Below are 23,718 nucleotides of genomic sequence, written 5' to 3'. Positions count from 1 at the left end.
GAATTTGTTCTACATTAATCCATTGATTGTTTGATTGGTTAAAATAACTGAAATGCTGTCACAATAACCGCATGGTCTTCAAAGGCTAAAATCCCAAAGGTTCTTTCAGAGGGAGTTTCTCTCCCACACACTGGACTGAGTGCTTGAGCAAATGTAATCTACTTTGAACATTTCTTTCCATTTGCAATCCTGCTGATGAAGCGTACAATGTTTTGTGCTGAGGTTGAATAGTTTGCATCTTGATTCTATCCCGACTTCACTGCAAACACATATAGAAAATACAAAACAAAATGTTACAAGCACTGGCAAGAATATTCAGCTGTAAACATATCTAAAGTGCTTCACCCCTTTTGAAACAGATCATAAATAGAATTTAAACAAGTATTACATCGTAAAACAGGGCGCTCCTACGCCAGCACAGAACTTTTAATGTAGCTTTTCACTGCATAAACAAGTTAACACATCACGTTACAGCTCAGTCTGTTTTTCTTTACAGTGGTGCATAAAAACCCAAACACCTCATTTAGTTTGAATAATATCTGTTTTGTTCCCTGCTGGTCCTGGTTTTAATTGCTCTCAGAATGCACAGAGGAGGAAGATGGTTCTTAGCTCCAGCAATTGATCCAATGTGTCGAGTTGCTAAGTAGGTGTGACTAAATTTAGGTCAGCAAATTTGCTCGTGCAGGGCCCGAAAAGACTGCAGCGTTTCTGCTCCGCTCTGCGATTTTTCTTATTTATTTTTGCCACTGAGAGGACCCTCTGAGGACGGATCTTTGTTACTAAGCAGCATATTTGCAAGGCCGGTACTGTTTGGATATGAAATTAAAAGAGGATCATTTAGCTCCAGGGCTAGAAGGGGTGCCCCAATTCCATCCCATGTACCTAGAGAGCTCCTGTTTCCAGGGGGAGGATTAAGCACCAGGCACAGGTCCGATGCTGTTTTTAACATCAATTCAAAAGCAACAATGGCCAGTCACTGAGCAGAAATTAATCCTATATTTGTACCCTGCAGCAATGAAATTACCATGGGAGGGTTACATTAAGAAATATATTCCGATACAAATACCAGTTACCTGTAAAAATGTATTTTACTTAAATCTATTCTGAAAGACAACAGAATACTTTATCATAACGAAAGAGGAAAGCAATATATTATTACAAATAAACCTCCTTTTAGTGATGTTATGTGTAGAAAACCTGCCTGAATTAAGTATATTCAGGCAATAGCCTATACACCAATGATGAAACACATGAGCACGTACTACAGTTTAAGATTTAAAAATATATTATTAAACCTATATTACACACAAATTACACACCGATATTACATCCATATTACACCATTATTATCCCATTAGTACACCCATATGACACTCATAACATCAATATTACACACATATTAAATGCATATTATACCCATATTTCACATTTAGGACATTATTACCCCCAAATTACACGCAAATAACACCAAAATTACACCTATATTGAACAATTATTACACCATAAGTACACCCAATAAACATACGTAAAAAATCAGTATTAAACCCATATTATATATGTTTTATACATATAAAAAAGCCAAACAGAAAATGTTCAGTTTTTTACATAATACATGAATTAAGCTCACACACACTACTGTATAAACACCTACTGAATAAAAAAAGAAGAAATGCACCAAAGAAAGTGAAAACCATTAAGGTAATTCAGGCAGTAGGCGTATGGATTCACACTTGTATTAGCTACAGCAGTGGTTCCCAACCTTTTTCGACTCAGGGCCCACTTAAGAATCAAAAATCTGTCCTCTGTCCTACATTCAACCATAAACAATACGGTGCTAAAAGAAGTTCTCAAATGACTTTTTATTTCATTTATAAAAGGAGCTGCCCATCAGTAATAAACAGAAACAAGAAACTAAAACGCGAGGGGCGGTCTGCAGTAGGCAAATGAATAACAATTTCATTCACAAATTGAGAAATGCATTCTTATACATAACAATTGCACACATGCATCATCAGATTTAGTGATGGTGCAGAAAAAACCCAAACATCAACACAAGTCAAAACAACTGCATTAAATTAATAGGCCTAAAAAAAATGCTGTAAATGCAGCATGTAGGCTCAGCCAGGAGCAAGAGATCGCTTTGCGTCGTTTCGCATCAGCTGCATTATCAATGTGGTCCCACGGGAAAGTTCCTACCATCGACTTTCAATTTAAGTTTTGAAAAAAATAAAAATAAAAATAAAAATAATGTTTTGCAAATTATTTGGAGTTGCACTTGCAATGCCTTCGCGGCCCACTAGGGGCCATACAGTTTACAAAGAAGAAAGAAAATCCGATTATTTTGCATCATGCTCTTTAAAAGTTTTTAGTAACATTGTAATCCTGCTAGTAATCGCCTATTTTCAGAAATGTTACAGTAATCTGATAACGTCTTTCTTTTATGCAGCTCTAAGGGAATACAGTTACCTTTTGTTTGTATCCTGAATAGTAATCCTTTACATGTAATCAGTTACTCGCTGAGCCTGAAAAAACACCCTTCTAAGGATGCTTTCTGTCCTCTGCTTTTATATGACTCCTGGCAAATCACCAGTTTGGCAGCGGAGAGTAAATGAATTCATGACATATTTTAGGGACCTTGAGCTCCTCACCAATGCAAATTTTACGATTTTGTCAGAGGCTACCCGCTATACCTGCATGAAGACTGCAGAAGAATGCTAATTTATGCCACTGCAGTCTGCGTGAGGTGTCCTGCAACACTTTCTGGGAATGTTTATGTAGGAACGTTTACAGGACAGGAGCACTTTGAAGTGAGAGAGAAAGAAACCTAAGAAACCAGAAACTGGCACTCGTCCCAAATGAATGAGTACTGAATTCATCTCGTTCACTGAGTGAAAGTCACGTTTTTGTGTCGGCTTAGGTCATTCATTAAAGGAAGGTTATTTGCTTCGTTAAGAACAGAGCTGGAGCCAAGAAGCAGTTTAGATTCAAGACTGAAAGCAGGGAGATAAAACATGTATCTTCAAAGGGAACAACTTACCTGCGCTGCTAAAGCTCACTAATCGTTGTGCTCTTCAACCGTATGTAAACCTTAATGTTAAATCATTTTCAATTTGTACAAAAAAAAATGCAGGAAATTCCAAAGAAAAAATCAAATTACCAAAAGCATGTGAATTGTGATTTTCGTGTTTTGTCAACAAACAAAAAAAACATTTCTAGATTTTTCTTCAAACTATGACTTTTATTTTTCAGCTTACACTCTGTATCTTCTGAAATACATTTCCCATTTAGGTTAGGTTATACATTTGTATATTATCACATTGTCCTATATCACACCCATATTACACAGTTATTACAACATTATTTCACCTTATTTACACGCCAATAGCTCCAATATTACACCATTACAACATCAATGTTACACCCATATTACCCCATTATTACACCAGTTTTACATCCATATTACAATTATATTACACCCATGTTACACAGTGGTCAAATGATCGTATCACACAGCATACAGAAACCTTGAGCATCCACTGAAAGGCGCTGAAAACATCAAGTGTGTGTGGAATAAGGTGGTGACTTTAACTTTCCTCACATACATGACACCAACAGAAATGTCACATTTTCACAATGATTTCCACCTGGTTTTCATCATTTTAAAACTGACCGGAGCTTGGTTACTGATGTCATCCCATGGCACCCTCTTCTTCTGTACAGGCACCTGGCTGCGGTACGGCCGAGGGGAAAGTGTGCATTAATAATCATTATCCTCTTGTGCCAATTTACTGGAAATTATATATATTGTAAAATTGGAAGGATACTTGGACGGATGGAGGTCTCTGTGGAGGACTTCACAAAGCTGTACACAGTAGTTATTCAGTTCGCCACGAAATAGTTCCAGCATAACACCCCTTAAAACCAGTAATTGTTGCCAGCCGAGAAAGTGTGTTTCCACCTTGTGGGTCTGTGTGTGTATGTGTGTGTTGTTGTGGCAAAATGTCCTGGAGACACATACTGTAGCACAAACTGCCACCGAGGAGGTTTTCAGTACAAATATTGATATTTCTGTGGACAGATTTTCTCACCGCAATGGCATCGGACCATGGCGCAGTCACAAAACAGGTGTGTTGAGTTGAAAATGTTTCCAGTGGACAGTCAGGTTAGATGAATGAGCCAAAGCGTGTTCATATTTATTGAGCTTCAGAGTTGTGATTATCTGCTTTGGAGCCAGGCGATCTGCTTTCAATTGTCTAACGTGTTTTAGCCCCAAAGGTCACTGGCTTTGCTTTCTGCCACAGCTGGAAACAACTAACAGCAAATGTAATACTGCCACTATGTTCCCTAGGCGTTAAATCCACTTTCATGTGCTTCAGCTGTAAAACACCCTCATGCATACTGACAGCAAACAGAAGAAATGACCGAGACATTCTTGACATTTATTCTTAGTCATAAAGTGGCAGAGTATACACCATCTATTTTTATAAAGCAGTTTAGCAGTATATCACCATTCTTCTGTCAAAGTTTAAGGTCGGTGTGTAATTAAACATGTTGTGCTGCAACAGTTCAGAATTGGGATTTACAATAATAAAATTCAACCTGTTTACCCATTTGCGGGTTAAAGGATTAGATCAGAATTGATATGCTCTCTTTATTACTTTATTTACTGCTGAGTGTGGGAGAGAACTTTGAGATTTTAGCCTTTGCAGACCATTTACATGCACAAAAACTGATATAAAACACTACAGGAAGGGGGAAACCCCAAAAAGCACAATAGGGACTCTTTAAATGGACAAAACAATTGTGGGGTTAGGGTTAAATAGCAGAAGACCTACAGTTTTCTAACCATACTTTTTTCAACTTATTTAACATGATACACCACATTATATAGGGCATTACTGTTGACACCTCATTCTGACAAAAACATCGGATTAACTTTTTGACTGGAAAGTCAACCGTTTATGTTGAATTATTTTTTTACTTGAAATTAAACGATGTGGGTCAGACAGCCTCACCATACCTCATGAGGTTTCATAGAGTTTTAAGCCCACGATTAAGCAATTCATTGTTGGAAAACTACTGGAGTCTGAGTGCATATAAGTAGGACTACCCAATAGTATTGCATTTAAGAGAAGAAGATTATAAAGCTGACTTCAAAGCTATGCTTTAAAGTAACAACTAACAGGGGCCTTTATATAAATGTAGTGCAGCCAAAAATGCAATATCTGTCTTTCAGTTGAGTAAAAGTAATCAGTTACCAAAAAATGCAAGTAAACTCACAAAGAACAGTGCTCAAGTAAATGTGCTTTGTTTCTGTCCACCACTGATAGTGAGTAATGCGGGAAATCCACCTTATTTTGCTTCAGCTGTATAACTTAAAATAATTAATAAATTGCTTCGTACTGAATTTATAAAATAAAGATGAAGATTTCAATGACTTTCAGTCTTCGGTGCGATATGTTTGACATATATGGTCTATTTCTATGAAGCGGTTTAGCGGCCATAAATCACTGTGTGGTCCAGTGCCAGAAAGAATTTATTACAAGGTCAGAGCACTTGATTTGAAGGCTCTACCGATCACATAACACCTCGACTGTGATGTCTCTGTGTGGTCCTGTTTTTGGTTGTTTTCTCTGCTTTTCCTCAATTCTGTTTGCTTTCTGAAGCCACTCATGCATTGTTATTTGATTAAAATAAAAGCAGAGAATTATGGGAACTCTCCTACATATGTCAGATTTTTGCTAGTACACTAAGGTTTTCTAAAGAAAAGAAAGTAATATAAGTGGAATGTACTGTTGAAGGTTCTCCATTAAGAACTCAATACAAGTATTTATTCTTGGATTCTACATGTCCATGCAGAGAGACATTTTGACTTTGAAATAATTCTCCATGGACAGATTTCAGTCTCTCTAGGATATTGCGTTTGGGGTTTACGGAATATCACAGGCGAGGTAATCTTGATTGGGCATGACAGTCCCCTTCCAGTGTCAACATGCTATTTTTACCCCACTCATTTCACATTATTGCCCTGAGGCAACCAAATCCCATCTCATCTCTTACCCTCTTCAAAATCTCTCATCATTTAAACATGCAAAAAGTAATTAGCCTCTATCGCAGGCCATATTTAAACTGATGTGGTCGCATTTCATATACTCTTTTAGAATAACGCAGAGCTCATCTCTTGACAACTTTGAAAATGTCTCTCTTGTGGTATTGTAAGAAATGAGTAAGAAGAAAGAACACATGTTATTTTGTAATGTGAATCTGACTTCTTACATTTATTGTATGTTATTTTGACTAGAATGACCTGTTGGCTTAAGTATGGAGGGAATATTGTCGTTTTTTTGGTATTCAATATTGTTGGTACAATGGGCGACATAAACTGTAGATTAATGTCTTCAACTTTTTGATATGTAGAAATTATTTACGAGATAATATAATGTTAAGGTCCACGGTTTTGTTGGGAGTTTTCTCATCTATGACATTCTGGATATTATCCATATTGTTTCAGACAGAAGGTGAAAAGAGGCGCTGCAGCACAGGCAGAATGAAAAAAAAAAAGAGCTTTTGAACATTAAAGGACAGGAGTAGAGGCACCAAATACAAATATGATCCTGAAAATGTGCATTATATGTCCTCTGGAAATCATTTTTAGCTTCAAAATGAATAAAATTGTTTGCTCTTACAGTAGAATAATATGCAATTTTGCCAAAGATAAAGCAACATAGTTAATAAATTGCTTAAGCAATACAGCGTATTTTGGGTACATTTTCTCATTCCATATGCGGTCTCAAAACAAATCGCTGAAAGATGATAAAACGTGTCCTTAAGCTAAGGTGAACTGCAGAAGCGGGTTCAAATTCTATCATCATATAAACCATAATGACTATAAAAATACTGTACATAACGCTTTACATTGGTCAGTTTTCCTTCCATGGGAAACAGCCATTAATAAGCACTGACATGTGGACTGTAATTCAGGGGTATGCACCCAGGTTACCTACAGTGTAGACGGTCTATATATTTACTATTTGTCTAAACGTTTGGTTGATGTAACCTCGGAGCAAAACCGACTCCCAAAATAGAAGCAGACAAGCACTTCAATTTTATTGATGTTGTGTCTCACTATTTATGGATGTTGACAACTTTCGTATTGCAGAGTAAACCAACGTAGCTCTAACCGTGTCGGTGACTGCTCAGCAACTTCACTTTTCTACACCCACTTCTGAAATCTGTCACTGGGAAAGGTTTCTAATGACCCGAGTCGCCCCCGTCTCGAGATCAGGGTCAGATCTGTCCATATTATTGAGTGAAATATGCTTTGTTACCGGAGGAGGGTTTTGCTGTCTGACACATTGGTACGTGCTCCTGCTGCTGAATGTCTCGAAAATGACAGAAAGCTTTTCTTCGAGGAAGTAAACAATCATTCATTTATTATTTTTATATTTCAACTTGTTTACATCAATTTGTGGCGAGCACCACAACTTCATTTCATATGTGCTTATCACTTTAAATTAATGCAACCTCAAGCTTTCAGGCTTCACCTGCGGAGAGCTGCTGATGTCAAAATAAATATAGAATTTAAAATATTTATCTCCACTTTCAACTTTAAATTGCCTCAATGCAGTATTTCAACTCCACAGGGTCCTGCCTGACGATTTCATTTCCTTCATCTTAAGAAAATAATAAACGTAACATTTGTTGGAGATTACTTTATTTTTGGCTCGAGATTGCGGCAAGAAATGTGTGCTGTGATAGAGCGAGCCTGCATGGAAAAATATAATTTTACTTATCATTTGTCAGGGTTTTCATGCCGACCCCCTACTACTACAGAAATTGTGTTTTTTATATAGAAAAAAATCACTGGGTCACTCTGTCTAGGCTCCAGTCTGAGTCTTTCTTTTGATTTAACAGAAGCGATACAGATTGAAATTGTGAAAAATATGCCTTGTAGTTTAATCACAGCTTGTAACAAAATAGTATTTGCTCATTGCATATGAACAGCAGGACTCAAAGAAAACTAGTTTTGTGTAAAATAGTTTAAAAAATGCATTTGCATTAAAAAATTGGGGGTCAAAATGTAAGGAAAGATATGATGCTTAGGCAGAGGGTGGTAGACTGTTTTGACAGAGAACGTGTGAAAACTCACAGCTTGTGAGACTACCTCTAATGATATCTCTACCTATTAGTCTCAAAGCGAAAGAAAAGGTCACGGTGCCACTAGTTATTATGCAGGAATTCACATTCTGTCCATTTCCAGGGATACAACACGAAAACACAAGAAGTATTCAATCATTAAATGCAGAACACGTAAGAAAGATCTTCTATAACAACAGTTTTTTTTGTTCTCTTGCTCTCTGTACAGATAATGTCTATAGGAAATGTCTTGCAAATGGGACATGGGCACTGAAGGGGAACTACTCCATGTGTAAGGCAATACTTCACGAGGAGGTAAGAGGTCACAGTGTGTGTTGTTTGTGTGCATGTTTTCTGATTAATGAAGCTTTTCGTGCAGCATGAAACATAATGAAACACCAACAACAAAAGCAAGGTTAGCAGGGGAAGATGAATGCTGCAGGTTTGCTCTGAGCTTATTTATAGTAAATATAGATTCCAAGTTTGGTTCCTCAGAGCCTGCAGCCTAACTGAATACAACTACCATGACTGTACTATGAAATGCCCAAAAGCATCCCTTGCAGGCTTCAGGAGCACAAAGAATGTTTTGCATTTCACACGCACTGCAGCTTTAATGTCATCTTGTCGGATTTTATAAATATATAATCTGCAAATCAACCTGCAGCTATTTCTCTTTTGAATGCACCCAAACAAAAATGAGTTTCTTGTAGTAAATTCCTCAAAAGAAATGGCAGTCACAACCAAGATTCTTCTAAACAGCATTGTCCTCTGGCAATGACAGCAAGAAAAAACAATGGGTTGGCTTTGGTTGAAAGCAACAGCATGCTGCCTTTTTAGGTCCTGCTGTGCTCTAGTTTGTTATCCATTCATGTGTTCTTTTTTGCATGCTCTTATCCTCCACCTGCATGGTGTTTTGTGATGTGCAGATGTGGTGCTGAGCACTCGTCTTAATTAGGAGTGAACTGACGACAAAGCCTTCAGACAGAACACACTAACCCAAATTAGGCTGTGGCAAGTAGACATTTCAGGTAATGTAAGTGAAATATAAAATGACTTGATGGAAAGATGGGACACGACATGTTTGTTTTGCCTGACCTGACCATCTGCTGAGACTGAACTGAATATGCAACAGTTGAGTTTCCATCGACATTATTACCATGGTTCAATAAGCTCTGTTGTGTTTTCCTTTCCCTGATTTCAATCCAATTTCTATCTCCTTGACCTGCACTCAAAAGGTTGAAGCCTTCAATATTCTATATAGCTCTTATTATCAACATGATCAAAATCAGTATCAGTTCATCTGTAATTTAATACTTTAAAATTAATCTCCCTGTCCTGACTTTTGCCACATTTGTTACACTGAAAATATATGCAATTATTTAGCTTTACATATCCCCTTTTGTCATTGTTTGTTTGGCAGGAGAGGATATTTGTTTCATCTGTCCTTAACCAATTTCTAACTCCTCACAAATCTTGTATGGTTAAGGACATTGTAATTAGACTGAGAAGCTAGCTGTGTAAGCACTTGCTACATTTTTCACAGCCTTCAAATTTAAAGATAGATTGTGATTTTAATCTACTTTTACTTTCTTTCTTGCTAAGAGTTATATTAGAGGAATGATAACACTCTGATGCCTGTCTGTTAAGTAGTCTAACCTATAAAGCTTTAACTAAGAGGTGGTTAGCTTAGTTTAGCTTAGCTTAGCTGAGGACTGTAAGCAGTGTGAAAGTAAATTAAATACCTATAAACTCACTATTAACACATTTGACCAGTGGTGGGCCGTCAGGGCCAGCAAGGCCTTCTCTGCTGGCCTAAACATCATCAGAATATAAATTAAATTTTGATATATTTTTTCCACAAATACGTATTAAATTATTCCCCATAGTCTATTCTCTTCATTTTATAGCGTTCGTCTTGGCTGCGCTGCTTCCAGCCTCAGAACGAGATTTGGAGGGCTGGCCTTTATGTTAGAGCTTTTATCCAATCATATTTCAGCCATAATGTGTTGCTAGGGTCAAAGAAATCTGCCCTTAGGCCTTCAGAATCAACAGTGCGGGCGGCTGTAGTTTAAAGTGAACGCAAACAAAATTGTGGCGTTAACCAATCAGATTTCGAGGTGGCGACAACGGGCCAGCTAGCAGGCGTACGCTAACGTTAGCACGTGCACATCTTCTGATTGGATAAGCAATATTGAGAGGCAGAGCTAGGCAGTAGGCAGAGCCATACAGTCTATGGGCAAAGCTAGCAAACAGCACTAGAACTTGAGCGAGCTAATTTGTGTAGATTTCTACAAGCTATTTTTTCAACCCACAATGGCTGAAGGAGGAGAAGAGATCAATTTGGTCGAAGATATAATTACAACGCCATTTTCAAAACGAACTTTTCAAGTAAAGCTACACATCTTGAAAAGGGAACGACCAACTCCAACGCTAGCGAGCCTAGCACAGCAGGGAAACTACGAGCGGTACCCCTGGCTCACAGCCTCCGAGAGGCACTGCAAATTGTACTGCCGGGAATGCCTGGTATTTGCAACTGATCGATTTGGTGTTTGGAGCCACACTAAACTTGCAAACTTGAGTTGTCTAACCAAGGCAGCAACGAGACACCAAAGCACGGCTGGGCACTTGGAAGCACTGGTGCTTTTGAAAACCTTTGGGGACACCCGAGTGGATCTACAGCTCAACGAACAAGTGCGCAGGGAAACGGAGCTCCACAACGAAAGGGTGAACAAAAATAGGGAATTATTGAAAGACTGATTGATTGTGTCCTGTTTTTGGGTAAACAGGAACTTTCATTTAGGGGACACGATGAAAGCGCCGAGTCCAGAAACAGAGGAAACTACGTGGAGCTTCTTTCTGTTCTTGCTGAGAACAACACAGATTTGCATTACCACCTGTACACAAACAACATGTTTACTGGGACGTCAGGCCAAATACAAAACGACCTGATTTATGCTATTGCTGAAGTGATGGGAGAAGAGATCAAAATGAAGATTAAAAAAGCACCCTTTGTCGCTGTTATGGTGGACGAGACGTCAGATGTGGGTAATGTAGCACAGCTGGCACTTGTCCTGCGTTATGTGACGGACACAGGTGTCAAGGAGCGGTTTGTCAGATAATCTGATTAATTAAGTTAACTGTAAATGCTGATGTATTGATTATAAATGCTTCAGAAATATTAATATAACTCTGTTGTACTTGACTATGTTAAGGTGATGCAACGCCCGGTTATACTGCGTTTCTGTCTAAATGTATAGTTTCTAGAGCCATGGCGTCATAATGATGGTATTAAGAGGTGGAATAATTCAGGTAGGACTGTGTAGGACATCACTGAAGGCCTAGGTGTGAAATGCACGGCCCGCCACTGCATTTGACCATATTTGTTTATTCTGTACGCCAACAGCAGTGTAAACCAACAAGTTAGCTTCCTCCTGCTTATATTCTTTATGCTAATGTAAGCTCATTACCTTTCAGCTCACACTCATTTAAACACAGACTTGTGAATGAAATCAATCTTCTCATCGAACCCTTTACACAAAAGCATAAAGGCTTTTTTCTAAAAATGTTTATTTCTCTTCTTAGAGTTATTTCTATATTATGACTTAAATAGCTTCCTTTTTGACGCTCAATTTTGTCAATCAGGTGCATTACAGTTGTTTCAGTCGAACTTTATAGATCTGTGAACATGTTGTGGAACGAGGCTCTTCATTTTGTGTTTTCCGAGAGAGACTTTAGGTCTGATGTCCAATCGATCCCTGCAGAAGATGGATATGGACTGTCTGACCTTTTTGAATATGTGTTTGATTTTTTTCTTTTTGCGGCCATGAAATAAATCACCAGGTGGTAGCGCTGGCGTGATTGACATCAGTAGAAGAAAAGGAGGGGAGGCATTAGGAAGTCTCTCTTTAAAGTTCAGCCTGAATTGAACTGGATGTTCAGTGCTCCCGCTGGGAAGAGAAAGTCTGTGGATCAAAGCCTTAATAGAAAGTTAGTTTGAGGAAAAGAAAAAAAATCCTCGTTTGGGATTGTCTCAAGGTTATTTTCTCAAATACACAATAAGTGTCTTTGTTTTGTCTCATGGAAAGAGAGTGATTCAGGTTTAGGTTTGACTCTTGTAGCCCACACATTTTCTCAGAGACCTGAGGCGAGTGGTAGGTTGGGTCTTATATTATCCTGTTGTCGTCCACCCCCTCCTCTCTGAGCCCTTCTATCCATTTTAAAACCTCCTGTTGGCTTGATTTATGTCCTGATGTGTTAGCCAGTCTTGCAGTGTCTCTTAAAGGACCGACTCACATTTTCTCTTTTCTGGTCTATGTTACAGCACCCTCATTCATATATACATTGAATTCATTCAAATTGTAGTCACTAATCATTGTAATCACCCTCCTGTCGTTCTACCCTTGAAATTATCCTTTTATAGCGTGATTCTGCTGGAAGACACAGAGTACAAATTCTACATCCCTTGTTTGGTAAAAAAATGCATTATGCAGCAGCAGACGGAAATGTCAGTAGTTTTATTTAGTTTGTATTACTGGGACAATACACATATGGAACTCCCATGACAGGAATACCCAACCGCCTCATTTTAACATTGCGATGTGGACTGTGGATCACAATGCAATAAACAAACAATTTTGTTTGGTTGGATTGGATTTGTCATCTTTCTCGGAAATGTTTCTGAAATCACACTGTCCACATCCAAATAACAATAACAAGCCATCATTTGTGTGGGAGAGAACCTCCCTCTGGGGGGAGCTTTGGGAATTAAGCCTTTGCAGACCATTTACATGCACAAAAACCCACACTACAGGAAAGGAAAAACCCAAAAAGCATAATAGGACCTCTTTAGGATATATAACATATAACAACCTGAAAGAATACTGTAAAGCTTGAGAGTAGAGACCTAGACACTAGACAGCATGTTTTTTTAATAATGTCTTACTAGAATTGGTGAGACTTCATGTATTATACAGAAACATTTATACATTGAAAACACTGTGACATTAACCAAATACCCTAAAAACTAAATGTATCTTATCCCAAAACATTTATACAGATAAATAATGGTTTAGATTAAATTCATTTTAGAGAGTATCTTATTTGGGAATCCCCAGCCGGTTAGTGTACTCCAGCTCTGACATATTTAAATAACAACTGCCACCTTAATATCTTTTTGAAGGCCAATACAGATAAAGACATTTTTTGTAACGGTATTAATTCCCTTCCTTACCTCTGGACATCTGCAAAGCACTCTAAAGCACACTGCACTATATACAGTTTGTTACACCCAAGGGGGGGAGATTTCCTGTTTAGTTTCACAAACTTCAGTGGTATTCAGTTTATTTTCATGTAAGATGAGGAAACGCAGCAATTTGTCACATTTAAAAGGCTGACACCATGACATTGAAAATTCATCTTTGAAAAACAGTGGCTGATTCAACAAACATGTATAGTAGATCATTTGCACTGTTTGTTAGACGGATTTTTCACAGTTTTTCATATTTTAAAAGTTCTTTGTTTATGAAATCATTTCTAGTGTTTCTAAAGATTTCAGATAAATGTTGTGGATTTAAAAATGAAAAATTATTCTGAAATGTGTTGAAATGGATGAATAAACTGTCATGAAATTGGATGAAGTAAAAGACTTCTAAGTATCAAACCCTAGCTCCTTGTATCTTGCCAATCACTTTTTGAAGTTGTTAGTTACAGCCTCATATGACAAGTGAGAAGTGTATTAAAACAGACTTGACCAAATCCGTACCAATCCTTTCATTTCGCATTCCGAGAGAGTGCAGGATTATTCTGTCGAAAATCATTAAGCATGACCGCAATATTTCCGTAACCACGACAAAGTATTTTGCCAAAATCAGTGAAACCCTACCCACAGAGGTTGCAGATGGGAAACTCTCACAAGGCTGATTTTGTAGTGGTCATGTGGTCTTTTTGAAAGGAACAAACAACCTATTAGCATGAGGACTTGTTTTTCAATTCCACTAATCTAAGATTATACAGAGATTGATGCGCAGTCATGAAATAAAATGCAATAATTAATGATTCAGTTTTAATACCAAGCCATTTTTCCACTTAATATCAGTGAAAGAATTAAAGATTTTAGTCGCTGCTCCAAAACAAAGTGAATAGGAGAATTTGTTGCAGGGTGGGAGAGGCAGGGATTAAACATGTCCAAATTTAATCTGGGCGTAGACACCACTAGGTTATGTAAATCCACTTACATCACAGATTACTGTTGGTAGTGTGGGGGAAATCCGATCACAATGGCTATCTGAGTAACAGACAGCGAGTTTTTTTTAGCTCCAATTCCTAGGAAGTTGTGTTCTATGTAAAACATTCCTTAACAGCAGCATTACCAAACATGTGGATAATGTATGTGAGTGTGTGCTCTTATCTTTTCTTATAGGAAAATCAACAAAGAGATTAAAAAAACGACCATAAAGAGACACTGAACAAGCCCTTAGAGACACAGAGCGACCATAAAGATGTGCAAACCAATCATAAAACACGAAAAAACAACCAAAAAAGAAAAACAGATATTAAAGGGAGGAAAAACATCCACAAAGACTCGTAAAATTAACACAAAGGGATGAAAAGGTACTCCAAATAGATGAAAAATGACTGTTAACAGATACATAATGACAGAAAAGACACAAGCACAATTATAGAGAATAAAAAACAGTCACACAAAGATCAACAAATACATGTAAAATGACCACAAAATGACCACTTCTAACTTGTATTCAATGTTTATTTTACTAAGAAGTCCCTTGATATGGGAATCTATTTTTCCACAGGGAGTTCTAGCCGAGGCAGCACAACAGTAACAGTTTAAATAGAAATAAAACACATCAGGAAATAAAATCATCAAACACACAAGGAGGAGACCTAATCCAGCTCAAATAAACAGTTGCATTTCTCAGTTTCATGGATTTATCACATGGCTTTACATTTATCAAAAGGAGTAGATTGATATAGTATGCTGTACAGATAATTCCAAGTCCAAGAAGTAGAAAAAGATTCTTTTCCACAGCTCTGAGCAAACCCTTGGAACCTATAGAAGCCAACTGGTGATAACAAATTAAATTAAATCACCTATAAATACAAAGCAACCGCAAAGACACACAAATTGTCTACAAATTTCAAGTTGGGGGCCTATTACGTGTCTGTCCAGGGGCCAATTTTCCTGCTACTATTTCAAATTTTAGTGGCCTATTTATATAATCTGTTACACAATATAGACAGTGTAGTTATTAATAATGTAATGGAAATTGAAACCCAGAGCTTCATAAGTAACACATTTTTACTCAAGTTTCTAAATCCGCCTGTGTTTAAAACCACAGCAGGGGTCCACTATTTAAGAACAAAAATAGACAGAAAAAGATTTTTCAGCCTTTGAAGTCTCTTCTCTTATTCTGAGAATATTGTTTCTGTAAATCAGAAATACCCCCAAAAGAATCCAGCTGTGTTTCTTCTCTCCCTGCAGAAAAAAGGCAAGATGCACTACCAGATAGCTGTGATCATCAACTTCCTAGGTCACTGCATCTCCATGGTGGCTCTGCTGGTAGCCTTCTTCCTCTTCTTGTGTCTGAGGTAAGTGTTGGTTGGTCCCACTGCCACCATTCCGCTGATAATCCTAAAGACATCTTTGATGTGACAGAAACGTCAGAATTCCCGAGATCCCTCGTTTCAAAGCGCTTCTCGTTCTTATTGAAAAACCGTTTGGTCATGGGATGAAACCTTCCTTATCTCAATCCCGCAGATGTAAAGGGGTTTAGAAGCCCGCAAAAACTAGGGCACATTTCCCCGTCAAATGGGAATAATAGACCAATCTCAGGGAGAAAACCAAAACACTCTTGCATAGGCCTGCTGGGACAATCGGTGGAGATGGAGTGGGTTTCTCTGACAAACCAAAATAAGTCGAGCGTAAACGACAAAAAGGTCTTAGCACCCTCAACAGCCGGTGCTGTTATTGATCCCCGAGACACCCCCGGGGGGTGAGAAAAGCATGAAAGGCCACAGAGAGACACAATAAATAGAAGCTCTACAGGACAGCGTTTATGAACAAATCATGTTGCCTGGCTCGGATAGGGAGGGAGAGGTGAGGACAAGTGTCAGCCGGCTAAAAATGGCATCAAGGTAGTGAGGGAGTTTGGCATTTATTCCTCACCTTATACTCTTTTTAATGAGATCGAGAGCCATTTAAGGGAAGCTTGCCCCTGACAGTGTGATGGAGAGAAGGTTGACACTTCTGCTCAGTGTTGTGGAACTGGAACCAGAGAGTGGAAAAAATTACAGCAGAGAGAAGAGATGGGCTAAAAAAACACTGAAATGGGAGTTTGAACAGTGAGACAGAATAGAAATTGAACTGTGAGTTACAATTTCAGAGTTCACTTTTTAACAAGGTCCTCCACACAGAAAGACAGGACTCTCCTGGATAATCTTAAACATATAGATCTTTTATTTCCAATGTTGTTCAAATTAAATAACTTGGAAATGAACTGCTTTTATATCCGCTCTCAACCGCTTTGTATCCAAAGTTAAAAAATAAAATAAAAAATCATGGACTCCAACGTGACAAAACAAAACTCAGTTATAACTAGAAAGATGTCCACTCGGTCCAAAGGGACATTCATGTGCTCCTCAGATGGTCCCATTTCCAGAGACTTTAATTCATTCATGAGCTTTAAATCTTAATGTGGACACAAAGTGGACACTAAAACCGAAGATGTGTTGTATGTTATCGCTCAGAGCAATGGAACAACGCTACCATGAGCCGCTGTTCCTGAGTTGTTTTTCCAACTCGAGATGTTTACATAAATATACCTAGTTTGTTTTTCAATTATTCCGAATGCCGCACAAATGCTGCAATTCTAAGTGAAACATTTGCCTTGGGATTTGGATCTGCTCTGATAAGTAGCGGATTCCTCTGTGGCCCATGGTACACCCTTTTACAAGTTTTGTGCAGGAAAGTGCAAAAGCAAAGACACTTTGACATGAGGATTCAGGGATCGAATAACCAAACCTGAAAATAGTCGAAGAAAAAAACCCTTAACAGTCTACTGAGGGCTTAAAATACTACGATACATGTGAGCTGTCTTCATATTTTATTGAGTCACATCCAAAACTGATCCAATCTAAAAGTGAATAATTCAAACTCTTAAATGTTTAATCATCTAATAGTTTTTTAAGCTCTGTGTTTTCGATGTTTCCGCCAGTAGAGGTGTTGAAATCTTTAACACAGAATCCTCAAGTTAAACTGGGTATACTTGGACACCAGTGTCTCTGAGCAGTGGTGAGAACCATGTATTTTCTCAAGACGGACCCTTTCTAGCCAGAACCCTCTAAAAGGCTGCAGAAGGCACAATAATATTCACGTTGCATAAATGTTGTTATATAGGATGAGAAACAGTAAATACTTATTATCACAGTCTTTTGCAGTTTGAACATAAGACTGAACCTACTGCACTGAAAACGTTTGAACCATTTGGTGTGGTGACAGTGAACAGATGACATGATAGCTTAGCCGAGAAAAACAAGCTAACGACAGTCAGTGACCACCATTCAGATGTTTTCTAGCACAGCTTTTTATTTGATGATTCACCCAGCACAGTCAAAGTGTGTCCATCTCAAGCCTCGAAGCGCTCCAACTGTCAGTCAACTAACACTTAATGTGCATGAAAATAAATGAGACTTTTATATACACGTTGCCCTGGAAGCTAGAATCAACTCATCTCTCTGTCTGCAGTCAGTGCATAACATAGAGAGGAAATTGATCAAATTGTTGAGGGGATCTGATTTAGCGAGCAAGAAGACAAGCTGTTCACAGTTCCACACCTCCCACGCCCGCGATGTTAGACCAGGGAAATGAAGGCATTAATAAATTAGACCGTGGACAACCTCTTTTGGAAATGTAAACAAGGTTTTTGCCAACGGATATTCAAACGCGCACCTCTGACCTGTTAAATCGCAGCAGCAACTACCGTCACACTCACGCTAACGAAGCCAGTTTAATACGATGGGAGGGGGACTGCAGAATGAGTCATCTGAAATGTTTCTCAGCCAGAGAAAGAAATACTAAGTACTCAAGAATTCCTTCTACTGACATGCTTTCAACACTTCATTTAAGAATACTTTGTTATAGCAGCACAATGACAGGCAGGAAGGAAGAGGTTAGAACACAAATGAAGAGCTATTTGAGCAAAGTGAAATTAACACATTAAAATGGTAACGATACATGAATCTGGCTCAATGATCCAATAGCATCAATGCAAACTGAAAACATTGACACATCTTAAAGATACTCTATTTTCTATAATACCCATGGCACAGTTGTGTCCCCATTTTCAGCCAAGTGCACCTCCTCCCCTCAGATCCCAGTAATGCAATTGTTAAAATGATTATTGATTATATTCATAAAGTTGATCTAACTTAACTGATAGTGTTAAATGGCTGTTTGGTACTCCTCGTATCGATTGCAGGCCTCTGAATTTAATTAAATCGTATTGTTGTCCGAGGAATTGGTATAATATGTTATCATAATGAAACTTAAGCCTGATTTAAGCCTCTGGAAAATATACAATACATTAAACTATTGGTAAATTATTCTTAATCCGTAATTTGGGAACTTAATGTAATTTATATGTATATAGCTATAAATGTGAAGGATAATGAACAATTGTACTTCTACATAATAATATTATAAATTATTTGTTTATACTATTTTCTATAGTCCATTGCAGTATGTCATTCATTTGTAGTGTTTCTATAATTCACATACATGTCTAAAACTTTATACTGTATCATATTTGTATTTTTATTGTTTTTGAAACTTTAATTCACATAAATTCACTCCCAGACTCATATAATGCCTTTTAATGAATGTATTGTTTATGTGTTTCTTAATTTCTATTTATTCAATTGTATTAGTAGTTGTTTCATTGTCCTTTATCTGCCTTCTTACCTTTCAGCCCACAACTAAAGGTTTCCCTCAGGGATGAATAAATTCTCATCTTATCTTATCTCATCTTATGTTTTCATAAATACATAATAGGGTACTTTAAAGAGTACACAAAATAACACAAAACAGAACTATTGTATCGTTCAAAAATGAGAGAGGATACCAAGATAAAGCATACAATATAATATAATATAGAAAGTGGGAATAAAATAAAGCAGCAAGTTACTATTACTGTTATTGTTTTTCTTAATATAATGATATAACTTATATAATGGTAAAAAGGGGGTTTAATGCACAAATACTTCCACTAAATTAACAATGCAGCAGGGGGTATCACACACAGAGAACAAAAAAAGAGACACAAAATAAAATATGGATTTTACATGTTTGTTTTTGATCAATTAAAAGGCTTCACAGACGGTGAAAAAAAAAAAACGTCCTTATTGAAGGTTCCTCAGTGCGTGATGAGTCACCCTGTGTGTGGGTTACTCTCTGGGAGCACCGAGCCAATCATCCTGGGCTTGATTAAACATAAATGGAGCCGATTGTCAGCAGGTCAAGTCATTACAAACACACAACAAGAGCCACATAACAATGAGAAAGTTATACATGAATTCACCCCCCGGCTCATTAAAATATACAATAATTATGATGAGTGTATTTGATGGATTTCTTTTGCCAGAAGTCCCCAAATGGGGGCTTTTTATGGCCAAGAAACAAGCTACATTAATATTTGTTGTTGCACCAGATCAATACAAATCCCTGGCATTGACACATTGTCATACTCAATCTCATTTATAGTGTAAAGTTATACTCTGGAGATAAGATCCACTGGTACTGAAAGACAGAATGAGATAAATTGACAGAAAACAGGTGTTTTCAGACGTAAGAGTCGATGTCGATAATGAATACCCACCAGGCAGAGCTGATTCACTGACAGGATGCCAAAGGGAGTGAGATCACACTAGGTAATGAATCAGTTGTTGAAATATAAAACCTCTTTTCATGACAGTCGCTGCCATGAGCTATCATTGTCAAAAGGAGTCAGATTACCCGCTTACTTTGGGGACAAAGCGATTGATAATACTTATTTTTGTACCCATTAGGTTTACTTATGTTTTACTTCTTTGTAATATTGTACTTATTCCGAACTGCAGCACCATTTCTGTGCATGTTATTCTGTTAATGAGGTCGTTATTTCCTTTAATAGCTCCATGATTAATATAAATTAAAGTGAAAGCGAACAGTAATGCAGTGTCAATGGAAAAATCTTGCTCCTGTGCGGCTGCTCAGTCATCAACAAGCCAGTGCAAGTGGCACTTATTAATAATTGATGCATGCTTAAAAAAATAAATCATGTGATTCATGGTTGCTGGCTGATGACGCCGTCAGCTGGTGAAAACAAGCGGGGCTGTCAGTGCTGTGACCGGGGTCGTTTTGTTACATCCGTTAGTATGTGTGCTTCTATTTTCGACCTCTAACTCTGAGGCAGATTTTTTAATTGTATCCTAAGGTCGATTCATTTGCATAAATGTAAGACATCAAATGTTCAGGCGATGACACAAACAGGAGTTCAAACAGTGGAAATGTTACATCATGTTATGTTAGGGGTAAGGAGACATGTTGAGGCTACATCTCTTCATTATTTCTGTATTCCTCCAAGATTACTTAAAGGGTTATATCATTTGTTCAATGTATTTGATTCAAATTCAGTACAAAAAGATTTTTAATGAACATATTTTCTATCAGTTTGCTCTTTCATGTCTGTAAATATGAATTTACATCCACCGCCTCGGTCCAAAGTTCAGAAACACATCTACCAACACCTCTAATTAACAGGCCTGTAACAACACATTATGTGATAAATGTTCACTTCATTATGTAGTAAGACCCACATTTTATAATTATCTTCTGCACTTTGTTATAAACAGCTTGAATGCAAAATCTCATTTATTTGCAATGAATTTTTACATCTTAAAGGGGGTTAATACATAATGTGGGAGTTGCAATTTTCCCTAGAAAAAAGTAATAATACGTACAATTATATTACAATAATAATACAAACCAAAATAGATGCTTTAATCTGTTCTTTTTTTTTTGTTAAGAAAGCTAAGGCAAAATGTGACACTTAATGTAGTTTTGGTCAATGAGTCAAGATAATCTAAATAAATGTATCTTTTAGGCGAACCAGTATACATAAAAAAAAGCACATTTGTTATAATGTTATAAAGCTTTTAAGAACAAAGACATTCAGTTTGGTTGGTTCAATTATAAAATTGTAAATTGTATTATTACATTTTCATGGAAAAACTCAATACAATATTTCATTTCTCAAAATGCAGAGAAATGTATCGCCTGTTGCATTTAGGCTATTTGTTTCAAGATTTTGTTATGTGTGGGGCTCGCTGTTTTCCCCCCATATCCAGTCTCTTTATGCTAAGCTATGCTAATCATCCCCTGGCTGTACCTGCATTTTTGCCACTTAATTGGTATACATTTTTATGTTAAACTTTTAGAAAGAAAGATTGTTTGATTGTACTTCCCAAAATGTTGAACAATTTCTTTAATTACAGTCAGTTTAGGGTATATTTCATTTCAATGTAAGTGTACCATCTCGGTTTAAAATATGCTACAAAAGAGGAAAATTCCCACCAGTTTTGTCACATTTACGTACAAAGCATATTCTTTTTTATGGGCATTGCAGGAGAAGAGTTGAAAAAAGGGCAAAAATACCTGAGTTGAATTATTTAATCTGAGTTTGTTAATCTCTGTTTCCCTCGCAGGAGCATCCGCTGCCTGAGGAACATCATCCACTGGAACCTCATCACCGCCTTCATCCTGAGAAACGCGACATGGTTTATCGTCCAAATGACTATGAGTCCCGCAGTACACGAAAGTAACGTGGTACGTACCGCTGCTTCTGTTGATCTTTGACAAGTAACACGTTTGCTTTGGAACTAAACAACAAGTCTAGTGATATTATATATTTTCTTTTTATTCACAAATCACACAAATGTATAAAAGCAAAGAAGAAAGTATAGTGTGTAAGCGTCATATATCTCTTTCTCTTTGCCATTATTGTCTAAACACGCCACACTGTTGCACTGGGGGTTTTCTTCATCAGATTTGCATAAGGGATGTACTTTTGGTGGGTAAACATACATTTAGGTTATTTTATGTGGCTGGATGGCTTTGAAAAATGGAAAATACCATTTGTTTTTCAAATTTAGTCAGCCAAACATGGGAGTAAAGGCAGAATATTTCATTCGAATCCAAGCTGGAATAGATAGATGACACATTAGCAGCAGCAGACTAGCAAAGATGTTTCCAGGATTGGATAAACGTCATTGAAACACTGTAACATTTGTTTTGGAGCTGCCCAAAACATATATCATCTTGTCGGTCATTTGTGATATTCTCTAATATTTGTATTAGGAGATTGGACCTGATCCAGTAATTTCATAATTTGGAGTAACTCCCAAAGTGTTTGCACCTTCAGGTACACATCATTAGCATGACAGTTGACAGTTTGGTGTTTATTCACTGCCAAACTGTCAGTGCACTTTAAATGGGCGGAAAGTGATTTGTCACAGCTCAATTTGAAGAACCTAAAATTCGGCTCGGTAAACACAATGTCTGGAAACCTTTTCTCACCTACTTGGAACAATATTTTGCATCCAAATATATAATATACAGTCTTTATCGTTTTTTGCTTTTGTTTTGGTGTTACTGTTTTGTTCCTTCTAGTCTATGTCTGTTTTTATTGTATTGTAATGTATTGTTTGTATTTTTGCAAGCTTTGATGTTGATTGCTATTACTTGTGTTGCGTTAAAGCATATGGTGAAAGAAGTTCAATAAAAAGACTACAAAAAAACTAGATAGAGAGGTTAAATAGCTTGTAATTTTGGATTAGAATGAAATGTTTGCCCACTGCAGCTTTATTTTTGGTGTTTTATTAACCCATCAATTATTATGAACACAAATGGTGCAGGTTATTCTGGACTTATTCTTACATACACCATGCTGCTGGCACATAATACTAAGAAGAGCACCAAATGTGGATTAATCTTATGCTTTAAATAGTCCCGAACAAATGGGCTCTTTTCTTCTGTTTGCAATGTTTGATAAAAACTGCAATGATCTGCTGTTTTATAAACACACATATAGCCTTTTTTTTATTTGTTATTATTATTAAACTGTATTTGGGAACTCTTTGTATGGTTATATCTGCAGTAGGATTATTGACAGCAACCCTTCGAGTTGGACGTACACCTTGTTGGTTTAGTGTTAGGGTTGGGGCTTTTCATGAGACATAAACACATCAAAGAAACAGCCTTTTTTCTTTAAATAGTTTATGACATCCTGCATGTATTTGCATATGTCTGACTTTGTGCTAAAAATCATCCTTTAATTATTAAGCTGTTCCTTCTCTGCTTTACACAAAATGTTTTTCGAATTGAGTCAATTTCTAGAATTCTTTCATGTTAGCGTCTTCAAGGACGGTTCACCCACTGAGTTTTAAGAAACAGCGGCTGTATTCATGAGCTTCACATCATAATGTGTCTTTATAGTGAGGTTTTGGGTGTCCTTTAACCAGCAGAGGAGTTTG

General features: G+C 37.3%; 1 protein-coding gene across 1 annotated transcript in view; it reads left to right on the top strand.

Annotated features, from left to right (window-relative positions):
• The window catches only part of LOC134871244 (corticotropin-releasing factor receptor 1-like), a 71,919-nt gene that overhangs the window by 26,238 nt on the left and 21,963 nt on the right, over window positions 1–23,718 (top strand). The window contains exons 5-7 of the mRNA XM_063893934.1: window positions 8,366–8,451; window positions 15,635–15,741; window positions 21,892–22,012. Coding sequence (XP_063750004.1) covers window positions 8,366–8,451; window positions 15,635–15,741; window positions 21,892–22,012 — 314 coding nt within the window. The remainder of the gene's footprint in view (window positions 1–8,365; window positions 8,452–15,634; window positions 15,742–21,891; window positions 22,013–23,718) is intronic.

Source organism: Eleginops maclovinus, chromosome 10, assembly GCF_036324505.1.
Source record: "Eleginops maclovinus isolate JMC-PN-2008 ecotype Puerto Natales chromosome 10, JC_Emac_rtc_rv5, whole genome shotgun sequence".
In the NCBI taxonomy this organism is placed as follows: domain Eukaryota; kingdom Metazoa; phylum Chordata; class Actinopteri; order Perciformes; family Eleginopidae; genus Eleginops; species Eleginops maclovinus.
The sequence above is the reverse complement of the archived record's forward strand: the minus strand, read 5'-3'. Positions and strand labels throughout refer to the sequence as shown.